Raw genomic sequence first — 22,072 nt, forward strand, 5'->3', positions numbered from 1 at the left:
TTGTTCGTCAGGGACGCCTACTGTTGAATGTTTTGTTTCTTGTCTTTCTTTGCCAAACTTTCATGATCACAGTGTAAAGGACTTTTGATAGCGTCACATATAATTCAACTTTAAAGATACGTTTTCACGTTGTGACACGTACTGATTGCAAATAATCCAAATGCTTGTTAATTGAACAATAGGTGTTCTTGTTCTGTTCTGTGTTTCGTGTCTGCTGGGACCGTTCTTAAGTATTCAGTTGCATACTGAAACTTCATGTCGCCATAAATTTTCAGGCGAAATTTATTTATTTTTGATCTGGGGATGTGTAAGGATCATATATCGTCACGAGTCAAAATATTTGTCATTATGTTTAACATTCCATCGTAAATTTGTCGACCTACTTTATCGTAGAGCATATATTTCACTAACTCTGATTTTTCGTAGGTGGTATTCCAAAGTAATTATTATGTGATGGCGGGCCGGAGTGGCCGAGCGATTAAAGGCGCTACAGTCTGGAACCGCACGACCGCTACGGTCGCAGGTTCGAATCCTGCCTCGGGCATGGATGTGTGTGGTGTCCTTAGGTTAGTTAGGTTTGAGTAGTTCTAAGTTCTAGGGGACTTATGACCACAGCAGTTGAGTCCCATAGTGCTCAGAGCCATTTATTATGTGATGTTTATGGTTGGGCGGGAGCGCTTAGTATGGCAGGCTAATGGAGAAAGTCAGCTTCGAAAATTCGCGGTCGAGTCGAGTGGAGCTCAGACGATGGACCTGGCGGCACTGTTCGGATGAATATCGTGATTAACTTTTAATATAATTATCCACGTCGCATTTGTTCGCTTTAGTATTTCCGTATGAAACGTTCAATGTGGTGTGATGGTATTCAGATATTGCTAAACTGCACGTATTATAAGTTTTAAGTAATAAACCGTACTGTTGGTATTCGGCTAACAGTAAGTGCTCTGAGTCGAAGCTGCCAGTATCCGCTTTCTTAAGCTACAAGTCACTGAAATATGAGTAGTTAAATTTATGGAATAGTAAGGGGCAGCTTCCTTGTAATGGAACGCACCCGAACTGTCATGTTATAACCTGATAGTGAGTGAAGTGTTTTAATTTGTTCCAAAGGGAAGGCATCTACGCTGGACACATTAGCAGATTTGTTTTCCTTTATAGCCTTGTTCGTTCTGACATCTGGAAGGGGCTAGTGAGAGCATTGGACTCCTCCTGACACTCATGATCTATTTCAGGTACTTTGCCTTTGTGTTTGACTTTCCTCTTCATGAGCAGATGGTAAACTATCTAGTTCACAGCGTTGTAATGTGTAATAAGGTTGGTTGTATAATTACTGAGATGTCTGAGTAATTTTCATGGTTTTTCGCTGCATCTAGTTAGATCCATTTATTATTTTTTATCCAAACGTCCTTTTCAATGCTGCTATGAAAGGACGTCACTTTCCACTGTTGCTCGTAAATGCAGGAATATTAGCTACACCATTTACACCAGGCGCTACATCTGGTTCCTCTTCAGGACCGTAGCTGACAGTCATCTCAGTAAATACAACAAGTAACACCCTTTCATTGCTAACTGATTAGGTAAGCCAGTGTACACATATAACGACAGGGGCAATTGTCGTAGGTATTGTAGTGGGCTTGATCTTAAGGTACACATAATGTTGAGGAATATTCAAGAATTAAGATATGTGACAGCCATTTATTGCTCTTTACATAGCTACATCACACTATTGAGGCAAAGTAAGTGTTGAAAGAGAGAGCGGCCTCTACGTGACGACGTTGCACATGGGGTCTGCGTTGTCGGCGATGCAGTCGACCCAGGGCACCCAGGTGTTGTTCCAGCGCTTGGGGTCGGCCAGGTCGGTCTGCGTGACGTTGGCCCCCGGCTGCGGCATCAGCGGCTGCGACAGCGTCTCCAGCCGCTCCAGCAGTGTGTCCACCAGGCCCTCCGGCATGTCGGCCGGCTGGCCGTCGCCCGCCTCGCACGGGTCCTGCCTGATGTTGAAGACGCACCAGCCGCTGCTGCTCGTGATGTTGCACAGCCCGTGCGCGGGCCGCTCCGGGCAGGACACGGTCGCCTCAGCGCGCAGCCGCAGCACGTCCTCCGCCTCCGGGGACGCCCCGACCACGCTGGAGAGCGCCTGCCCCACTGGACTGGCCAGCACCTCCTCCGGGTCGTAGGCTGGCGTGAACAGCGGGTCCTCAGCGCCGCTCGCCCCGGCGTAGTAGTCGTTGTTCTGCACACCTGCCGCACCAGCACGCCGCTTACGGTTTCGATTCAAACAACTTACAACGTTAAATTCACAGTAAATGGCTCAACTTCATAAAAACTACTACTTCTTCATACTCTCTCATTCCTCTCACACCTGCTACTTTTTTTCTCGCCGCATGAGAATGCGCAGTGTGCATTAAATAATTTAGAAATGTGTAGCTACCCTTCTTTGATCACTGGTTCGGGTTTCCAGCTGGTTTGTACACATCTCACGGAAACAACTACACGATGTGCGAACACCATATGAGTAACCAGTTTCTATATTGTACACCTTCCTTCTTTAGTACCGTCAACACTGGTTTCCATAGCACACTGGCAGTGGCGACAAAGTAAGAAATGTGACCCTGCTCTTCAAGAATCGAGCATCCATTATTAATTCTTACGGTGCCCTGTCGATATTCAGGTTTTTTCGTTTATATGATTCTCTATCCTCCATGGCCAAAGTCTGGTCACAAAATTTTATCATCATATAACTACCTGACGGAATCCTTCCACCTAAATATGTCATCAACTTTCCCATTTATGAATGATTTGCCTTAAGACAGCAAATATTTACAAAACTTTTTTCGATCTACGAGGTACGATTTCACTGAATATTAATACAGAATTAAACTCATAACACGCATCAGACTTATACAGGATGTAATGGGCATAAGTGCAGAAACTGGTGACTGAGGATGCTGTACTGAACAGCATTATATCAGGATGTACATCATTTGCACACTAACAATTATAGATATTATAAGTCGTATTTTTTAGTGGTGGATTTTACCTGCCAGAACATCTGGCAAGAGTAATCCATTAATGCTAATTTTCCTCTGGACATCAAGTCAGGTATTGAAGCGTGAACGTGTGGACACAAAATGGTAAGTCTATAACGACAGCTGTAGTCCACTTAATGATGCAGTTACAACTGTGCAGAAAACATCAGGTAGTACATTATGTGAGGTGTTTGTGGGAAGCCTGTTAGATATAGAGAAAAAACAACCAATACACTGAAGTGTTTACACGTTTAATGTTCAAATGTGTGTGAAATCTTATGGGACTTAACTGCTAAGGTCATCAGTCCCTAACATTACACACTACTTCACCTAAATTATCCTAAGGACAAACGCACACACCCATGCCCGATTGAGGACTTGAACCTCCGCCGGGATCAGCCGCACAGTCCAACACATTTAATGTACGACATATAAAGCTATTTGCAGCTATACTCGTTACACCCTCTATAGATGAACTCTATGCTCATCGCAGACACAAAGTCTGTCACATATCACTTAATTGTGCACTGTTCGCTGTGCCATTCCACAACTGCAACTGTTGTGGGATGTGGACTGACCCGGTAGCACAACGTCTGATGTATTTGATAGGTTCCAGACAACGCCAGCGCGGACAGGGCTGCTACTCACCTTTGACGAGCTTCCAGTCGCCGACGCGGACGGCGCCGTTCTCGGCCACCTCGTCGTAGTTGAGGAGTATCTCCGTGCGCTGGCTGGGCTCTCCAGAGACCAGCCGCGGCCACATGTTTACGCCGTCCAGGTCGTCCGGCAGGTCTGACGCATTACCTCCTGCATAAACATTAAGAAAAATTACGTTTAACGAATTACCACCTTTAATACACATAGACTGTTTGCTATAATACATCATGTTCTGACATGAAGGACTTTTGTTTCTAGTTGCAAAAATCGTAATAAAAATTCTTTGTACAGGAGAGTTATGAATGTTCTCCAAAACATCCATTTTATTGCCCCAGGGCGATAAGCAGGTGTTGGCCACAGGAAAGATGCACGGAGTTAGTCTTTTCAAAATGAACGCGAAGTAGGTACTTGTGCTCTGCAGACTAACGCTGCAATAGATATATTGTGAAAGCATTAGTTTATACTTACGTGCAGTGGAACAGGGTGAGTGAGAAGTAGCTGTAATGTAAAATATTTATTAGAAATTAAATGCAATCGTCACAGTGCTATGTTTCTGAAGAAAATTAAGCCTACTGCGAAACTGAACTGCTACACTCTTTGACGAAAAGTAATGATTTCAATAAGACCATTTTCTAAAGAGATGTGGACTATGACCCATAACCCATAATGTAATCGCAGTGCACAGCTGTGCCAACTAAATGACATGACAGTAAAGATGAAGCACACCAAGATGGGGAGGAGGAAACAAACCAAAACTTCATGGGCTGAGAGGATATGTGATGTTATTTCAGCGATTACAAAAACGAACCAGATACACAAATAACTTGGTATATCAGCCCACTTGTATGTGTGATGATGCACAATCCCCACCCCTCTCCCCGCCTCGCCCTCCGTCACTGGTTGGTCTGTATGAAGTTGGGAACCCTGTTATGGAGCTGTTGTATCCACTCATGAGGCAAGATGTCCCATAATTCTAAAACGATTTTTGATATCCTGAACACTGGCACTGGTAAGGAGTTGACGTCTGCACTGGTACAGTACAGGTTCTGTTGGTGCCAGATCTGGGGATCTTGCCGGCCACGTGAATACCTCAACATCACTAAACAGACAAATTCTGTATTTGGATGAGCATTGTCTTGCTGAAAAGTAACACTACGTTACTGTCGCATAAGAGGTAACATATAAGGAGGCAGAATGTCCATGACATACTGTTGCACACTCAATGACTACCAGCTGCTACTGAATTCGTACCCAAAAGTCCCCACATCATGACTCCAGAAGTACAAAGCTGTACCTCTCCAAAACATTGGAAGAATGTGGCCCCTACCTAGGTCCCCGCTATACTCATCAACGATGGTCATCGAGGGTAGTGAAGATCCGCCATTCCTTACTGAGCATAATTCAAAGCCATTCATTAGCAGTCCATGCTTCCTAGTCATCGCACCACTCCATATGTAAGCACTCTGTATTGTGCTGTTAACAGCAGGGCATGCATCGCATGGTAATTTCCTAGTATGGCTCAAATGAATGGTGCAGTAAGACACAGTGTGTTGTACAGTGTCCATAACTTGTTATCAGATGGTAGTTACAGATGTTAAGTGGTTTTGATGAGATTGGTGCACAATACAGCTATCGCCCCTCCCCCCTTTCAACCTTGTGGTGGTCAGACACAGTCGACTGCTACTTGGCAACGAGTATTCTGGCCCTCACATTCCAATGCATTCCAACATTGGGTCACTGTTTGGTTACTGCAAAATTTGATCAGTCGGTCAAATAGAGACGCAAAATGAGGCCTGTCTCTAACCCTTGTCAGTGCTGATGAAGCTCTCTGGATTACACGGCATCTCCATGTGTTTCGCAGTGATCATTCAACGTCACACACTGTTCATGTCCTTCATATACCTTACCACATACCTTACCACACCTGATGGCAACAAAATGCTAATGCACTCTGCTGAATGTTGTAACTGTCGCAGAGAACTGAAATTCTAATCAGTGATATCTGCTGATGGCTTGTGGCTGTAGAAACATACATTCACAACAGATCATGTCTTCTTGGTACTTCACTCTTTTTTGTCAGGCTGTGCAGTTGTGTTACATGTATTTCAGGACATAGTGTTTGTGTGGAATGACTGGCATTAGATGTGAGTGCTACTGATGCGGGCACTGCCTATGACCGTTTCCCTGGCTACCAAATAAGCACCCTGCCCCTTCTTCCCACCACCTCTCTCCCCTGGACGTACCTGCTGCAGCGTACAGCGTGGGCAGCCAGTCCGATATGTGCATCAGCTCGTGGTCCACCCTGGACATGTTCTGCAGCAGGGGGCTCCACACAGCAGCCACGCCGTGCACCGCACCCTCCCACAGGCTGTTCTTTATCTGCAAACAAAGCAGCGCAACATGTCACATCACTTCACACAACATATATCATGTTACATATTGTGAATGATTTACATTGTTTAACGGATTAGCTTCAATTTTTCGAGGCACAACACATTGGCGAGGGAATTGATATGTAAATTTTTTGACCCTGTTGTGGCAATTGTGGAGCTGTGCAGATATAACTGGAACCTGAGCATCTCCTGTAACACTTCTATGCTACACATCTATAGCTATATACAAATCTATATTAGTACTGTGAAAGCCATCGCATGTTACGAGGTGAAATATGAGGTACACCAGCACAACAGATACCCTACCCCTTCAAACGTTCAAAAGTTTTGACGAAGATCGACTGACTGTACACCGCTGCATATGTCGGATTTCTCTAGTCCCCTTGTCATCAACATTACGTGATTACCGCACTGTTGAAGGTGATACGTGGTGCTTCTCAGAAGAAGTCTTCTAAAATATCTAAAGCTATGCTGGATGTGGTGCACGGCTTTAATGCAGCATCAGCCGTTGCAATCTTTACTGAGTATTTGTGGCTCTGTTGTACTGAAGTACGGGAAACAGATTCTTTTAGGTTTGTTAGTAAATCATTGTCAGTGGTGGGAAGGATGTCACTCACTTCAGGACCGTCAGTCATTTCAGTAGCTAAGTAAAAGTGGCCGATAGAGCTCATGTGTTCACGTATGGTAAACATTTTTTCCTAGATGTTGAGTATGTCATTGCAATGTGATGGATCTTTTCTTGGTATCTTAATTGCACAGCTACTCCTAGCTATACAATACAACGAGGGGTAACAAAACTTCAGAACAACAGAAAACATTCTTAGTGGAATTGTAAACTGCCATTAAAGAAGAGATGTGCTTGATTGCCCAGTACCAGTTGGCCCGAGTTATGAGGAACTTCTGAGAAAAAGTTGAAACTGGATCAAGAGGATGACCTCCACTTGCATGACGTAAGTGTCAAAGTAAATCGAATAGAAGATGTTAATCTTTAATTCTGTATAAATTTGTATTTTCTTAAAATACAATTACTATTATCCTTTAGAAACGATCTTGCTACCATACGTCACCATGTATAATGGTCTACAGAAATTCTGAGATGTTATTTCATTCTGCTGTGGATAATTTCTTAATTATCTTGGTAAAGAATCCAGGCGCAAAATTAAACTTAAAAAGTGAACAGGCAGAAAACATAAAGTTCTGTTTACATTATGTAAACTATTCACGTATTCTTCCAGTGAATACACAACTTTCAGGAGCAACCGCTCTCTTTGGGAAGTGCCACAGATACTCACTGGAGCTAGTGAGAAAGTACAGGGTAATCAAAAAATCTGACACCTCACCCTGAAAGCACTTCTCTATTGATTGGATGTTATATGAACCACAGTTTTTCATAATGGGTAGCTGAGCCAACTCGAAACCGACCGGTATGGACATTCCAAGTGGAACCATCAGCAAGAAAGGGAAGCAAAAAGTACGAGAAGAATGTTCTTGATCTCCTGCAGAATAGGCGAGAATAACACAGCTTATCGAAGTCGGAGCGGCGACTACGTAGAGAAGTAGTGGAAAGTGTAGCTAAATGTTTCAAATAAAGCATTTTTTATTTTTATTGCGGTTTTTATTTCGCGACAAATCGGACCTTGAAAAAAAAAAGTAGCGTTTGTATTTCCGAAAGAATCATCATCAGGAAGAAGAGAATAGCAGGAAGTTTATGCGCCCGTTGCAAGAGTTTTGTGTTCCTTGTCTGGACTATGAGAACAACTACTACGTATGTTTTACAACAGAAAGTGTGAGATAGTAGCTTCAAACTGCAGTTAAACTCCGTAGCGTTATCCTCCTGTTAAAACTTCACCGGTCAACAAGACTTGTCTTCCTCCATTATTCCTCCATTATTGTATTCGTACTAACAGGTTAAGTAAATGTAAATATCTCCCTCTAGTACATACCCCAGAAGAGAATCTCTCTGCCGACAGGTGTGGCCGAGCGGTTCTCGGCGCTTCAGTCTGGAACCGCGCGACCGCTACGGTCGCAGGTTCGAAACCTACCTCGGGCATGGGTGTGTGTGATGTCCTTAGGTTAGTTCGGTTTAAATAGTTCTAAGTTCTAGGGGACTGATGACCTCAGATGTTAAGTCACATAGTGCTCAGAGCCATTTGAATCAGACTCTCTGTACAGAATCGTCTGCTGACAGTTTTAATGATCAGTCGACGACATCCACAAAACGATTCGTTTACAACAGCAGCTGTTTTAGTTTTAAGTTACTGTCGATGCTTTCACATTTTTGATCTGGTGTTTATTTGTCCTGAAAGGGTTCAAATGGCTCTGAGCACTATGGGACTTACCATCTCAGGTCATCAGTCCCCTAGAGTTAGAACTACTTAAACCTAACTATCCTAAGGACATCACACACATCCATACCCGAGGATTCGAACCTGCGACCGTAGCAGCAGCGGGGTTCCGGCCTGGAGCGCCTAGAACTGATCGGCCACAGCAGCCGGCTTATTTGTCCTCACAACATTATTTACTAGTAGAAAATGTGGAACTGGCTAACGACTTCTGAAAATGAAGCAAATCATTATCGACTCCAGACTGTACGATAGTGTAGGAGAAGTCGACTCACTCCTCGGAAGGGAAAGTTGGAGCCCCAGTTGACGTCGCTGCCCGCCCCGTTGTCGGCGACGAACACTATGATGGAGTTGTTGAGCATGTCGCGCTCGTGGAGGGCTGTCACCACACGCCCCACCGACTCGTCCATCTTCGCCATCACCGCTGTCAACATAACAACATTCCCACTTATTATACCATAATTTACAGACCTTGGTGTATAACAATATCTGAGTCATATTAATACCATAAGCTATAAACAAAACGCTGAAGTGCCATTTTGGACACTAAATGTTCCATCCGAGCATCACCTCACTGGTGATGAAGGTGTTCATAGGACGGAAAGCAGAAACAGAGTGCGACACAGCTCACCTGCGAGTATGCGGCGGTCGGGGTGCGAGATGTAGGAGAAGCTGTTTATGAGGTCCTGCGGGGCGTTGATGAGCTGCGAGTGGTCCCCGGGGTGGCAGGCGAGGTGCGCGAAGTAGAGGAACAGCGGCCGCTCCGTGTCGTGCTCCCGGATCAGCCGCTCCGCCTCCTCGGTGAACACGTCCGTCGCGTACTTGCCGTTGTACTGCCACGCCGTCGTCAGGTTCTCCCGCAGGTCGTACCCGTGGGCACCCTGCCGGGGAAAACGTAATAGCCGTTACATGATTTTCCATAGCAAAAGCTCTAGCTCTCATTACACCCCGTACACTACTTAAAAAGGACAGTCTCTGGTCAAGAGGCCACACGCTGAAAATTAACGATCTTATTTACTGTAATGCCAAATTCGACATTCTAATGCTCATTTTTCATCATCTAAAGAAGCACTACATTAGAACGTGCCCGTCCGTCCCGATAGCTGAGTAGTCAGCGTGACGGATTGTCCTCCTACGGATCCGGGTTCGATTCCCGGCTGGGTCGGGGATTTTCTCCGCTCAGGGACTGGGTGTTGTGTTGTCTTCATCATCATTTCATCCCCACCCGGCGCGCAGGTCGCCCAATGTGGCGTCGAATGTAATAAGACATGCACCAAGGCGGCCGGACCTGCCCCGCAAAGGGCCTCCTGGCCACTGACGCCAACGCTCATTTCCATTTTTTTTTTCATCAGTACGTGCGCATAAAAGATAATCCCATAAACGATAATCACCAAATCTTCTGAACACCTAGGTGAGTTACTACAAAATCTACGGAACATTTTCTATCTTCAGTTCATACAGTGGCATCGTAGTTGTTCATTCATTTAAGATAGGTAAGATGGGTCATATGTGGAGCGTGGAACTTGCAGTCTGCAACTTTTTGAAGATATTCGACCCTTTTCAGACAAACGTGGCACATACAGGGTGTTTCAAAAATGACCGGTATATTTGAAACGGCAATAAAAACTAAACGAGCAGCGATAGAAATACACCGTTTGTTGCAATATGCTTGGGACAACAGTACATTTTCAGGCGGACAAACTTTCGAAATTACAGTAGTTACAATTTTCAACAACAGATGGCGCTGCAAGTGATGTGAACGATATAGAAGACAACGCAGTCTGTGGGTGCGCCATTCTGTACGTCGTCTTTCTGCTGTAATCGTGTGCTGTTCACAATGTGCAAGTGTGCTGTAGACAACATGGTTTATTCCTTAGAACAGAGGATTTTTCTGGTGTTGGAATTCCACCGCCTAGAACACAGTGTTGTTGCAACAAGACGAAGTTTTCAACGGAGGTTTAATGTAACCAAAGGACCGAAAAGCGATACAATAAAGGATCTGTTTGAAAAATTTCAACGGACTGGGAACGTGACGGATGAACGTGCTGGAAAGGTTGGGCGACCGCGCACGGCAACCACAGAGGGCAACGCGCAGCTAGTGCAGCAGGTGATCTAACAGCGGCCTCGGGTTTCCGTTCGCCGTGTTGCAGCTGCGGTCCAAATGACGCCAACGTCCACGTATCGTCTCATGCGCCAGAGTTTACACCTCTATCCATACAAAATTCAAACGTGGCAACCCCTCAGCGCCGCTACCATTGCTGCACGAGAGACATTCGCTAACAATATAGTGCACAGGATTGATGACGGCGATATGCATGTGGGCAGCATTTGGTTTACTGACGAAGCTTATTTTTACCTGGACGGCTTCGTCAATAAACAGAACTGGCGCATATGGGGAACCGAAAAGCCCCATGTTGCAGTCCCATCGTCCCTGCATCCTCAAAAAGTACTGGTCTGGGCCGCCATTTCTTCCAAAGGAATCATTGGCCCATTTTTCAGATCCGAAACGATTACTGCATCACGCTATCTGGACATTCTTCGTGAATTTGTGGCGGTACAAATTGCCTTAGACGACACTGCGAACACCTCGTGGTTTATGCAAGATGGTGCCCGGCCACATCGCACGGCCGACGTCTTTAATTTCCTGAATGAATATTTCGATGATCGTGTGATTGCTTTGGGCTATCCGAAACATACAGGAGGCGGCGTGGATTGGCCTCCCTACTCACCAGACATGAACCCCTGTGACTTCTTTCTGTGGGGACACTTGAAAGACCAGGTGTACCGCCAGAATCCAGAAACAATTGAACAGCTGAAGCAGTACATCTCATCTGCATGTGAAGCCATTCCGCCAGACACGTTGTCAAAGGTTTCGGGTAATTTCATTCAGAGACTACGCCATATTATTGCTACGCATGGTGGATATGTGGAAAATATCGTACTATAGAGTTTCCCAGACCGCAGCGCCATCTGTTGTTGAAAATTGTAACTACTGTAATTTCGAAAGTTTGTCTGCCTGAAAATGTACTGTTGTCCCAAGCATATTGCAACAAACGGTGTATTTCTATCGCTGCTCGTTTAATTTTTATTGCCGTTTCAAATATACCGGTCATTTTTGAAACACCCCGTATATACCGGAAATGCATGATCAGATGCATTAACGGTCGTTTAGAGTAGAGAATGGCTCATCAGGACAAGCAGGAAGTCATCTTTTTCCTCTGAAGTGAATATCCTGTTACAAGGCTGGTGGTAAGTTATTGCAGACTGTCATATCTCCTACCTATCTAAAGTAGTATTACAAAGCTATGTGGAATGGTATCAATACGTCAAATGAGTAGTGGAGAGGTCAAATGAAAACATCGACTTCTTTCTGGGAAATTGCAGTGCATCTACAAAAATAAAAGCATACATAATATGTCATTGCGAATAATTATAGAGCATTGTGCCATTTTTTAAAGGCCTTATACAACATTAACGACAGCAGCGACTGAAAATAATTCAAGAAGAGATTCTGCTGATAATTAGAGTTTAATACGATTGTTAAATAAGGGATATACAAAAGGAATTTAACGCGAATAACTGAAGGAAGATGCCCTAGCTTACCAAATGAGTATATTTAGGGAAGAGGTGTTGAGCAACATTTGGCTCAGTTCACTGTCGTGTAACCTGAATAAAGATCACGAGAGTAACATCAGAGTTACTACAATAATACTGTGATATATGAACAGTTACTTTTCCCTCAAATCATGTGTTAATGGGAGAGAACAGGAACTTGTTAATATTTGTACGACATTGTTTCCACTATGCTCCATACAGTAGTTTCCGCGGTACATAACGTTGCAGTGGGGTACAGGTTTTCTGGGAATGATCTTGATACAGATACATGCTGTATCAGATAAGGATGTGAACGACATGTTTTCTACACTGCTGGCAGGCTCCGCCGTATATGTTGTCTCATAACAGGGTTTGAAGCACAGATATTTCTACACCATGATTGATCTAATGCTCCATATGTTTGTGATATGCAGGTTGGTCTACTTAAACGTTACAGCGCAAATACCTCTGGAACAGCTATAGACACTGAAAACAAACTTTCACGATCATGGGTGTAAGGCAAGGGGCTCACGAAAGTAAATAGTGTGAGACATTCTAAAACGTAAGCAGCTATTATCTTCAAGGTAAACTTACATTTTTTAAAAAAGGGGTGCCCCATGTCATTTCTTACGCAATCGATAATTTGAAAAATCATAAAAAGAATGGTCTTGATTGTAACGTAATACGTCAATTACATAACGAGAAAAACGAAGATTATGTTTAAAATAAACGAAAAGCGAGGCTATTGCACATCCAGAGATGCAAGCGTGAACCCCACGTTGGTCGTAATCATGTTGTGACTGGCGTTCTAAGATGCAACATTCTAGTACTGTAGTAGCGATAAATAAAGTATGAACCAACAAACCCTGTCTTTATTTTTCATCGTGGGTGATGGGACCTCTATATTGTTTCCAGTCCATTTAATAGCAGTGTAAATAGCAGAAAGTACAGCGTTTATTGCCTCGTAGTACGTCTATCACATCGCAATTACGAGCACTGTGCAGTTCACGCTTGCATCTCGGAATGTGCAACAGCGGTGAGTTTTGTTCATTTCAAACATCAATTTCGCTTTGGAATTTCTCAGGATATAATTCACGTATTACGCTGCAACAAAAGCCATTCTTTTTGTGATTTTTTATGTTATTGATTCTATAAGAAGCAGTATGGAATGTCCATTAAATAAACATAAGTTTGCGTTGAGAATAAGTCGGTTTTCAATATCTATAGTTGTTCCAGAGATATTTTTGCTGAAACATTTAACTGGCCACCCAATAGGTTGACGCCAATATATACTTGTTTTATTTTAAAAGATGACTATGTTTTCATACGACATAGATTGGGAACACCAAATGAACATGGGGTGTTGACAACCACTCTGAAAATTTTGAGGAAGGCACAGATGTGCCTTTATGTTCATCTCCTATGTAGCCACTTGGGAAACTGTAACAAGGCACGAATTAAAAATTTACATGAGTGAAGGCATTCTTAATAAAGCTGCAAGTAAAATTTCCTGAGACTTTATGAGATGATTAAGCCATAGAAATCAATCTCTTGGTCACATGTTAGTCTCTTGATACTGATGACTTCTTTTGATCTTGCAGTCATCATCAAATTCAAGGAATATAGCAACGATGTAAACACGCATAGTCAGTACTGCATGTCATTGTTGTAATCGTTGAATGATATGATGACTCCAAAACTGAATCTGGTTATAGAGTTTAATAAAGTAATTAGTCACCAAGACATTGATGACAATAATTTAATGCTTTTACACTGACTACCGACCCCCTCTGCAGGTCCTAGGGAATTTGTGAGATGAACTGAAGCGCAGAAAAGAAGCCGACTGCTAACCTGGTCTGCAAATATGTAGTCGTAGTAGCCGACGCCGGCGTTCCAGTAGCCGAGGTGGGAGTCGAACCCGCGGTATGTGGGCGTGTAGACCTTGGAGTAGTGGCCCAGGTGCCACTTGCCGATGGCTCTGGTGACGTAGCCCAGGTCCTTGAGGTACTGCGGCAGGATCTTGCCCTCGGGCAGCGCGTGCACCTCGTCCCCCAGGATCACGTGGCCTTGCATGCCTGCAACAACACGAGGGATCCATTAGTCACAGCGCGCACACATGTAGAGGGTACATGTGTGGAGTAACTCATCTGCTGGGAACGGGAAAACATTTCGTCACCGACGTTAGTGGGGCTTCACTGAGGTAGGAAAAGGGGTCTCAATTGGCAAATACCGTCGGCAGTTACTGGCGAGATCGAAAGAAGGAGGTAGCTCACAATTTTGCTCCCCACTGAAGCAGAGGTATTAAAAATTGGAAACCAGCTCTCAGTGGTCAAGAATGGCGACTGATATCTCCAAGGGTCTAATTCAAAGAACAATGCTGTGAGAAATGACAGGTGATCCAAGTCAGATGGCCGTTAAGGGTCTGGAAGCCGTTTCTGATCAACACGAGTTATGTTGCTGGATACAATAATGTAAAATATTTACACAAGAGATTTTGTCTCGAAAATTCGAGGATTGGAACTTCAGCAGTGGAACTATGTGTTTACAACTTATGTTTCAAAGTTGTATTGGCCTTCAGAAAAGTATTGTGTATAACCCGTTGCCAGCGATGTGGAAGTCGTAGGAATGGCTCTGAGCACTATGGGACTTAACATCTTAGGTCATCAGTCCCCTAGACTTAGAACTAATTAAACCTAACTAACCTAAGGACATCACACACATCCATGCCCGAGGCAGGATTCGAACCTGCGACCGTAGCGGTCGCGCGAACCCAGACTGAAGCGCCTTTAACCGCGTGGCCACACCGGCCGGCAAAGAAAAAAGGAAGTCGTAGGATATCCTTGGCAGCGCTAGTTGTGTTTATAGTTCGAGTGGAGCGATCTATTGCCCAACGAATTTATGTAACAATTCTAAAACGAATGCCATGAAGTGCATCCTTCAATTAAGAAATGAAATTGAAGTCACGATGGCTTAAGTCCTGGGAGTGCAGTGGGGGTACGGCACACCGCAGATCTAACAGATCAATTACAACTTGCGCCATATGCGTCAAAGCATTACTGATCAGCCAAGAGAAAGAAGCGGCGACACTTTCTGCAGGAACCGCCCATCATTTTGCAGGACAATACTGGCGCATATGGTGCAAGTTGTAACTGGTTTGTTCAGCCTACGGGGCTGGAAAGTACAGTACCACCTATCACACTGCCCAGAATTAAGCTCTTCAGCTTGAATCGTAAACTGAAGGAAGCACTTCATGGTATTCCCTTCAAAACTACTGCAGGGATTCGTCAGGGAACAGACCGCTCCACTCGAACTATAAATACAACTAGCGCTGCGAAGGATATTCGGCCGTTGTGGCCGAGTGGTTCTAAGCCCTTCAGTCTAGAACCGCGCGACCGCTGCGGTCGCAGGTTTGAATCTTGCCTCGGACATGGATGTGTGTGATGTCCTTAGGTTACTTAAGTTTAAGTAGTTCTAAGTTCTACGGGACTGATGACATCAGATGTTAAGTCCGATAGTGCTCAGAGCCATTTGAACAATTTGCTAAGGATATTCCACGACTTCCACAATGGGAAACACGTATCTTCTTTGTATAAGTTGTAAATAAATAGTTGTCACTATCATAGTTGCAATCTTTGTGTGTCTTAACGCCAACATTTTTAACTTACGTTTGATTATACTTGGGCTACGTGCTGCGATATTCTTTCCCGATCATGTGTACAAATATACAAGGATAAGTTTTTAATATTTTATTCCGGGTTTTCAGTTCGTACATAGTGTGAACAGTGTCCGTCGTCAACTAAGAGGTTGTTTGAAAAATTGTAGACAGAAAAAGTTTGTGTTTTGAGCCTGGATTTGAAAGTGATGACAGATGTAAAAGTAAGACCACTCGGCTGTAAGACCGGGATTCTTACTGATTTAATGCAGCAGTAAAGCAACTTCAATCGTGAAGTGTAGTAACTTACAGCTTGAGAGCTGCATTGCAATGAAAAAGGAAGAACGAAAACTTGTGCAGGTATTATCAGAAGGAACCATGCACAAAGCAAGTTAGAAAGTTGGTGAAGGATTTCTATGTATTTCTCACGAGCCGTTATGACGAAGAAGTGCTACTTCCGAGCTGACGTCAGACTCACCCAGCCGGACGGGATACTTCCCGGTCATGATGGCCGACCGGGACGGCGTGCAGACTGGCTGCACGTAGTGGCCGTTGAGGATCACCCCGTGGTACGCCAGGGCGTCGATGTTGGGCGTGGGCACCTGGTCCGAGCCGTGGAAGCTCACGTCGTTCCAGCCCTGCAACACGTTTTGCTACGTCACACGCATTCTTCGGCTCAATACCACTCGTCTTCACTAGCCGCTTGGGCCTATTCCCCAAACGTAATAAATTTTCGTTTAGAGACTGAAAACAGTGTATTGTTGAACAAAATATCACGAAATAAAAAGACAAGTTCTCATCGATACTATTACTACCCGTTATAGACGTGACACGTTTGAATGAACTAATCTCCATTGACTACTTCCATTGCCTAAAAAAATGAAATGAATACTTACGCACATAAGGAAAAAATATAACGTATAATTTTACAAGATTTTGGTAGATTTCTTTCCCTACCCTTTCTGATCTGGAACTCAACTTCATTTGTTACATTTATTTCAAAAGCCTTTTTAAGACCTATTTTTCGGATGGTGCAGGTCGTTTCTTAGCTCACTTGTTCAACTGTTTACTTTTAATTTCTTGACATTAATTTCCTCGGTATACGTAGCATCATTTTGCTTTAGAGTTTTCAAATATGAGAAGAGTGTACTTAATTGTTAATTTATATACATGGACAGTTGTTTTAGCAGGATTTTACTTTCCTCTGTGTTGCTTATTACTCTTCCGTTTTCCTACTCTTTTCCCTATTACTCGAATATGTATTAGATATCTGATTTACGTTGCCGTTCCGTTTCAGTCATCAATTTTCTTCCAACCTTTCTCAAGAAAAGCAGACCTTAGGAAGTCATTCAGGTTTTTATATCAGTTCTGGAATTCTTTTGCACTTGATTGGAACTGTACTGTGTTTAGATCACTGCATAGATCGTTATATGTTACCCCTCTTCTCTATAACCTTTCTAATTACTGTTGCCTCATTCCCCTTGCAAGTATTTTTTATTTAATTTCTCAACTGTAAAGTACAAGTCTGTGTCTAAGTCTGCGGCTTATTATCGCTCAACCTGATGATTCGACTGAAAAGCGTGAGGGTAACTCGCAAAGCAAGGTCCGATCGGTTGCGAAATGGAAACCACAGTGAAAAATCCGATGAAGCTTTGAATAGCTTTGTTGGGCAGTGTCTCCAGTATGTTCGTCGATTGCGTCACGTCGCTGATGAGCGCACAGTGAGCACGTAAATACGCCTAGAACAAGGATGTCTCTAGCCAAGTTTGAGTGCCTGTAGCAGGTTTCACCTGATTTCGTACAGTTCACACGACGTAATGGTCATGCACTTCCTTGTTCGTGACAATTCTCGCCCACGCACTGCAGAGGCAATGAGAACGCTCCTACAGCTTTTTCTAAGGAAGGTGTTTGATCATTTACCATACAGCCTAGACTTGGCTCCCGCTGATTTTTGTCTCTGTTCTCATGAACGTCTGGCTAAGACGGTAACATTTTGGCACAGACAACGAGCTGTAGAGTAGCTTAGAGAATTGGCGGAAGGCACAGGCGGCTGCCTTCTATGACGATAGTATTGAAAAGTTTGTACAATGCTACGACAAATGTCACGGAGCGGTGACGATGTAAAGAAGTAACTGGAAGGTGTAGGTGTTGCATGTAAAAATTTATGGTTTTCCTTGTGGATTCCATTTCGCGGCCGAGCGGACCTCCCTTGACGAACAACCCTCGCAGGTACGGCTGGTGAGTACGCTATGAACACATGTAGTTATGATGAGGGTTGACCCCTGACGCAGATCCCAGTACGGAGCCAACTCCGTTACTTGGACTGTAGAGAAGGTACGACTGAGTAGTAGATATCAGTCACTTAGAAACACTAGTTTTAATTGATTCTCTCCTTTGTAATATCATAGGCTTTGTCACTCATGCAGTGCAGATTGCTGGACGAGCCAATTACACCAACCAGAAGCTGGAGAATCTATAATGAACTGTAAACTCTGCACATGCTGATGGTGAAATCATGGCTCCCATGAAATGAAGTCATTATGCCAAATAATGTAAAGTTGCCTTGGAGCTACGTTTCTCTCTTTCAAACGTATAACACCTACTGCAATGAGAAGCAATGAAGTTAGAGACTTTATATTATCAAAAAGTTGTAACATGCTATCTGGTGTCTCGTAACTCTGCAACAAATTGACGTCGGCAGCTCAAGCCTTATAACTGACGAATCTGTCCGATGTTTCCTTATGAAATCCTAAGAAACAAGGATGTATAATACTATTTGTCCAGTTGACGGCAGGGCAGGACGGCGACTCACCATGTCGTCGGCGACGATGAAGACGATGTTGGGCGGCTTGGCCCCTGCCGGCCCCACGGCGGCCACCAGCCACACACTCGCCACCACCAGCAGCAGTCGCATCCTCCCCAGATGTCTCTGCCAACAGTCAGACAGAGCAGGTGTCAGTACAATGCCTTGTTCTACTGGAAATGTACACTTGGTTGTCATACTAATGAAATTCATTTGTAAGTCTTTCAGAGCCGTGCGACCAGCTTACAACATTCAGCTAGGAAGGTAATTTGCAATGTGCAGCACTCCAGCTCCTGAGTAAGTAATTGTTACTATTAGCTCTCGGCCACACAGTCAGTCTTCTCTAATGTGTTAACAATTTTCCCTGTCTTGAAATGGAAATTCGTGTCAGCTGCCATGAGCTTCCACTTAAAAAAGTTTTTAACTTGTAAGTAATTTTTGATAACACATTTTCTTAATTTGATTTTACTTACTGATTATTGGCTTGTAGTAGTGCAGTTATTTGAAACAAGCACTGCTAAATTCGAATATAATGTTTGTCCCTAGGTGCATGACCATGTTGTATCTTAGAACAGTTTTTCACATTTTAAAAACTTTAACTTCAGGAAGAATTTTTGCAACTTCAGAAAAAACTGCAGCACACATAAAGCGAAAGTTGTTATTTCAAAATTAACTTAGATTACAGGGCCGAGAGTCCGGAAAGTGTTCCAATTATGAAGCTGTGCTGAGAATTACAGCCTCCGAACTTTCTATGTGAAAACTATCATAGTTTTTTAAATGAGACAAACGTTATTAACATTATACATGTTTATTGTTCACATGTACACGTTTGTTCCCCAAAATAGTCAGTCTGAAGACGAACGAGATTTCTGTCAGAGTGCAGTGCATCTTTAAAACATACTCCTTACAAGACGTTAGATGCACCCATTCTGCTCCGGCACGGGGAGTCATCATCGAGTAACCACGGCAGTAAATACCGAACTAGTCCAAAAGCATTGTGATAGAACCGTAGTCTATACGAAAGTAGCAGATCTTTCAGGGAACGTAATTGTGAATCTTTGGAAGAAATGTAGCTGTATTCTCAAGGAAACAAATCTCATTAATAGCGAGCTCTTTAGTTCCCACGTTTTTGGATGAGATAATATGATCCAAAACAAGTAAAAAAGGTGTGGTGAACATGGGCTCTGAAATACCGACCTTAACAACCGTGATCACTTGTTCATCTTCGATACTGTGGAATACATCTTTTTACTGATCAAGTGCACATAGCTCTTAAGGTTTCCATTTTTGAGCTCTTGTTCACGAGACATTTTTTTTTCGTTTTGGTTCACTCTATCCCCTCTGTAAGTTGCCTACCTTACAGTCTCAGCAGCAACGGCACCAGAGTACCAGTACATGCTAAGTTATGGCCAGTCTTCTACATGAGAACCTATTATTCCAATTCAATTAGTTCATGTACTGCTTCGAACATGAATTAACTGACCATAGCACAAAATTATCTTGTGGACTTGAAGACCTCTTCTCTGCGTTGACAGTGACAAGTTAACGCTTTAGTTCTCTCGTGTGCAATAACCTGCATTAGAATAATCTAACACGCTTAAAGGTAGTACCCCAGAACACATATAAGCAACGCCCAAATTTACTTTTGCAACAGGTTTATTCATCGTTGCCATTAATGAGTATCACGCTTCCGATTAGATGAAACACTTTGACTCTTTTTTAAGTTATGAGAATTAGAAATGGAAACTGCTTACATATTGATATAATATACATTCACTGTGAACTACAGAACTGAGAAGCAACAGAAACACTTACAGCTGACGTCGGTGACCGTAAGATGTGTGCAGGCTACTACAAGCCTATAGTGCTCTGTCTGTTTCGCGAAGAAACTTATATACGTCTTGTTTACGTAATTATCTTGATTTCAGTATGCAGTATCATGAAAATAATCTTTCGCTACTCCAGATATATGATTTATCGCAGGTGGAACGGAATCTGTTATCACAGATTGTGTAACAAATGGAAGTAATGCCACTGTGCGGTGATGTGTTGTCAGGATGACACACACTACGTGATTTGTGGATAGCTTTCCCAGGGGTCGGAATGACTTGCGATAGCAAAGCACTGGGCCGTACTATGAGTCAGCAGCTAAGAGAGAAATGAAACTCAGAATGTGCACTAGAGGGGCAGCGAAGCAGTTTTCTGAAACTGTCTGCACAAGAGGCTAATACAGACTTGGAACTACTAGGAATAGAGGCGAAGGCGATTAACAGTGGCACAACCTTCACACTAGCGCTATACGCTCTCAGTAACAAAGTAAAAAGGTTGGTCGTACTTGTCTCCACTATTTCCGGTGAGGACATTGAGATCCATTTGCCTATTTACGAAGATAATGAATGGAAGAAATACAGTTGTTGGGCACATGTTACGATATGAGTCGTTACTCAATACTACAGTTGAAGGGATTATAAAAGGAAACAATTGGCATGGATTTCAGATAAAGATATCAAAGTATCAAAATCTTGTGCTGACTTCGCAGCATCCCCTTGAGGCATCTCCATAATCAATGTATGACTGAAGACTTCTTACTTGAAAGTATGCAGTAGTGTATATATGCTGAGGGAATTAGATTAGGAAATGAGACACTTAAAGTAGTATACGAGTTTTGCTATTTGGGGAGCAAAATAACTGATTTGGTTGAAGTAGAGAGGATGTAAAATGTAGACTGGCAATGGCAAGGAAAGCGTTTCTGAAGAAGAGAAATTTGTTAACATCGAGTATAGATTTATATGTCGGGAAGTCATTTCTGAAAGTATTTGTATGGAGTGTAGCCATGTATGGAAGTGAAACATGGACGATAAATAGTTTGGACAAGAAGAGAATAGAATATTTCGAAATGTGGTGCTACAGAAAAATGCTGAAGATTAGATGGGTAGATCACAAAACTAATGAGGAGGTATTGAAAAGAATTGGGGAGAAGAGGAGTTTGTGGCACAACTTGACAAGAAGAAGGGACCAGTTGGTAGGCATGTTCTGAAGCATCAGGGGATCACAAATTTAGCATTGGTAGGAAGCGTGGAGAGTAAAAATCGTAGAAGGAGACCAAGAGATGAATACACTAAGCAGATTCAGAAGGATGTAGGTTGCGGTAAGTACTGGGAGATGAAGAAGCTTGCACAGGATAGAGTAGCATGGAGAGCTGCATCAAACCAGTCTCAGGACTGAAGACCACAACAACAACAATATATGAAACTGATCTGGAATTATGTAACTAACCCAGATAAAACTGATGTTACTGCATTCCATATAATTGTAAGTAATAAACAAGCCCAAGCTACGTATTACTTCCAGTGGAATATGAGTACCACATAACTACAATCCAGTATATCTGGAAATAATTCCGGATAGGCTCTTGACATTCAAACAACAGTGCATCAAGTTATCTGAGAAACTAGGTTCAAAAGTAAATCTACTTCGCAAGATTGCCAGAAGCAGCTTGGGTGCGGACCCAAACTCTACCCATTGTTGTACTCGCAATTGGGTATTGCTGCAGAATATTGTTCTTCTGTGTGGGAAAACAGTGACCACTTGACAATGATTGATGT

The 22,072-nt window shown here is 43.2% G+C and overlaps 1 protein-coding gene across 1 annotated transcript; it reads right to left on the minus strand.

The window, feature by feature from the left end:
* Positions 1 to 1,716: 1,716 nt before the first annotated feature.
* On the minus strand, positions 1,717 to 20,389 carry LOC126101013 (arylsulfatase B-like). The gene is made up of 9 exons (XM_049911681.1): positions 20,283 to 20,389; positions 18,477 to 18,593; positions 16,143 to 16,302; positions 13,864 to 14,087; positions 9,050 to 9,299; positions 8,694 to 8,842; positions 5,927 to 6,062; positions 3,675 to 3,833; positions 1,717 to 2,238 (listed from the first exon to the last, which is right to left on the minus strand). The coding sequence occupies exons 2-9, from the start codon at positions 18,576 to 18,578 to the stop codon at positions 1,760 to 1,762; spliced, it is 1,659 nt and encodes a 552-aa protein (XP_049767638.1). The 5' UTR covers positions 18,579 to 18,593; positions 20,283 to 20,389; the 3' UTR covers positions 1,717 to 1,759.
* Positions 20,390 to 22,072: the final 1,683 nt, after the last annotated feature.

This window comes from Schistocerca cancellata, chromosome 9, assembly GCF_023864275.1.
Source record: "Schistocerca cancellata isolate TAMUIC-IGC-003103 chromosome 9, iqSchCanc2.1, whole genome shotgun sequence".
Classification (NCBI taxonomy): domain Eukaryota; kingdom Metazoa; phylum Arthropoda; class Insecta; order Orthoptera; family Acrididae; genus Schistocerca; species Schistocerca cancellata.

Bases quoted from the DNA above. Each gene is read 5' to 3' on its own strand.
- LOC126101013 (XM_049911681.1), bottom strand. From the start codon at position 18,578: ATGCGACTGCTGCTGGTGGTGGCGAGTGTGTGGCTGGTGGCCGCCGTG. The intron at 9,300-13,863 runs GTTAGCAGTCGG...TTTCCCCGGCAG, and splicing joins ACTACATATTTGCAGACCAG to GGTGCCCACGGGTACGACCT. The intron at 8,843-9,049 runs GTGAGCTGTGTC...TTATGTTGACAG, and splicing joins CGACCGCCGCATACTCGCAG to CGGTGATGGCGAAGATGGAC.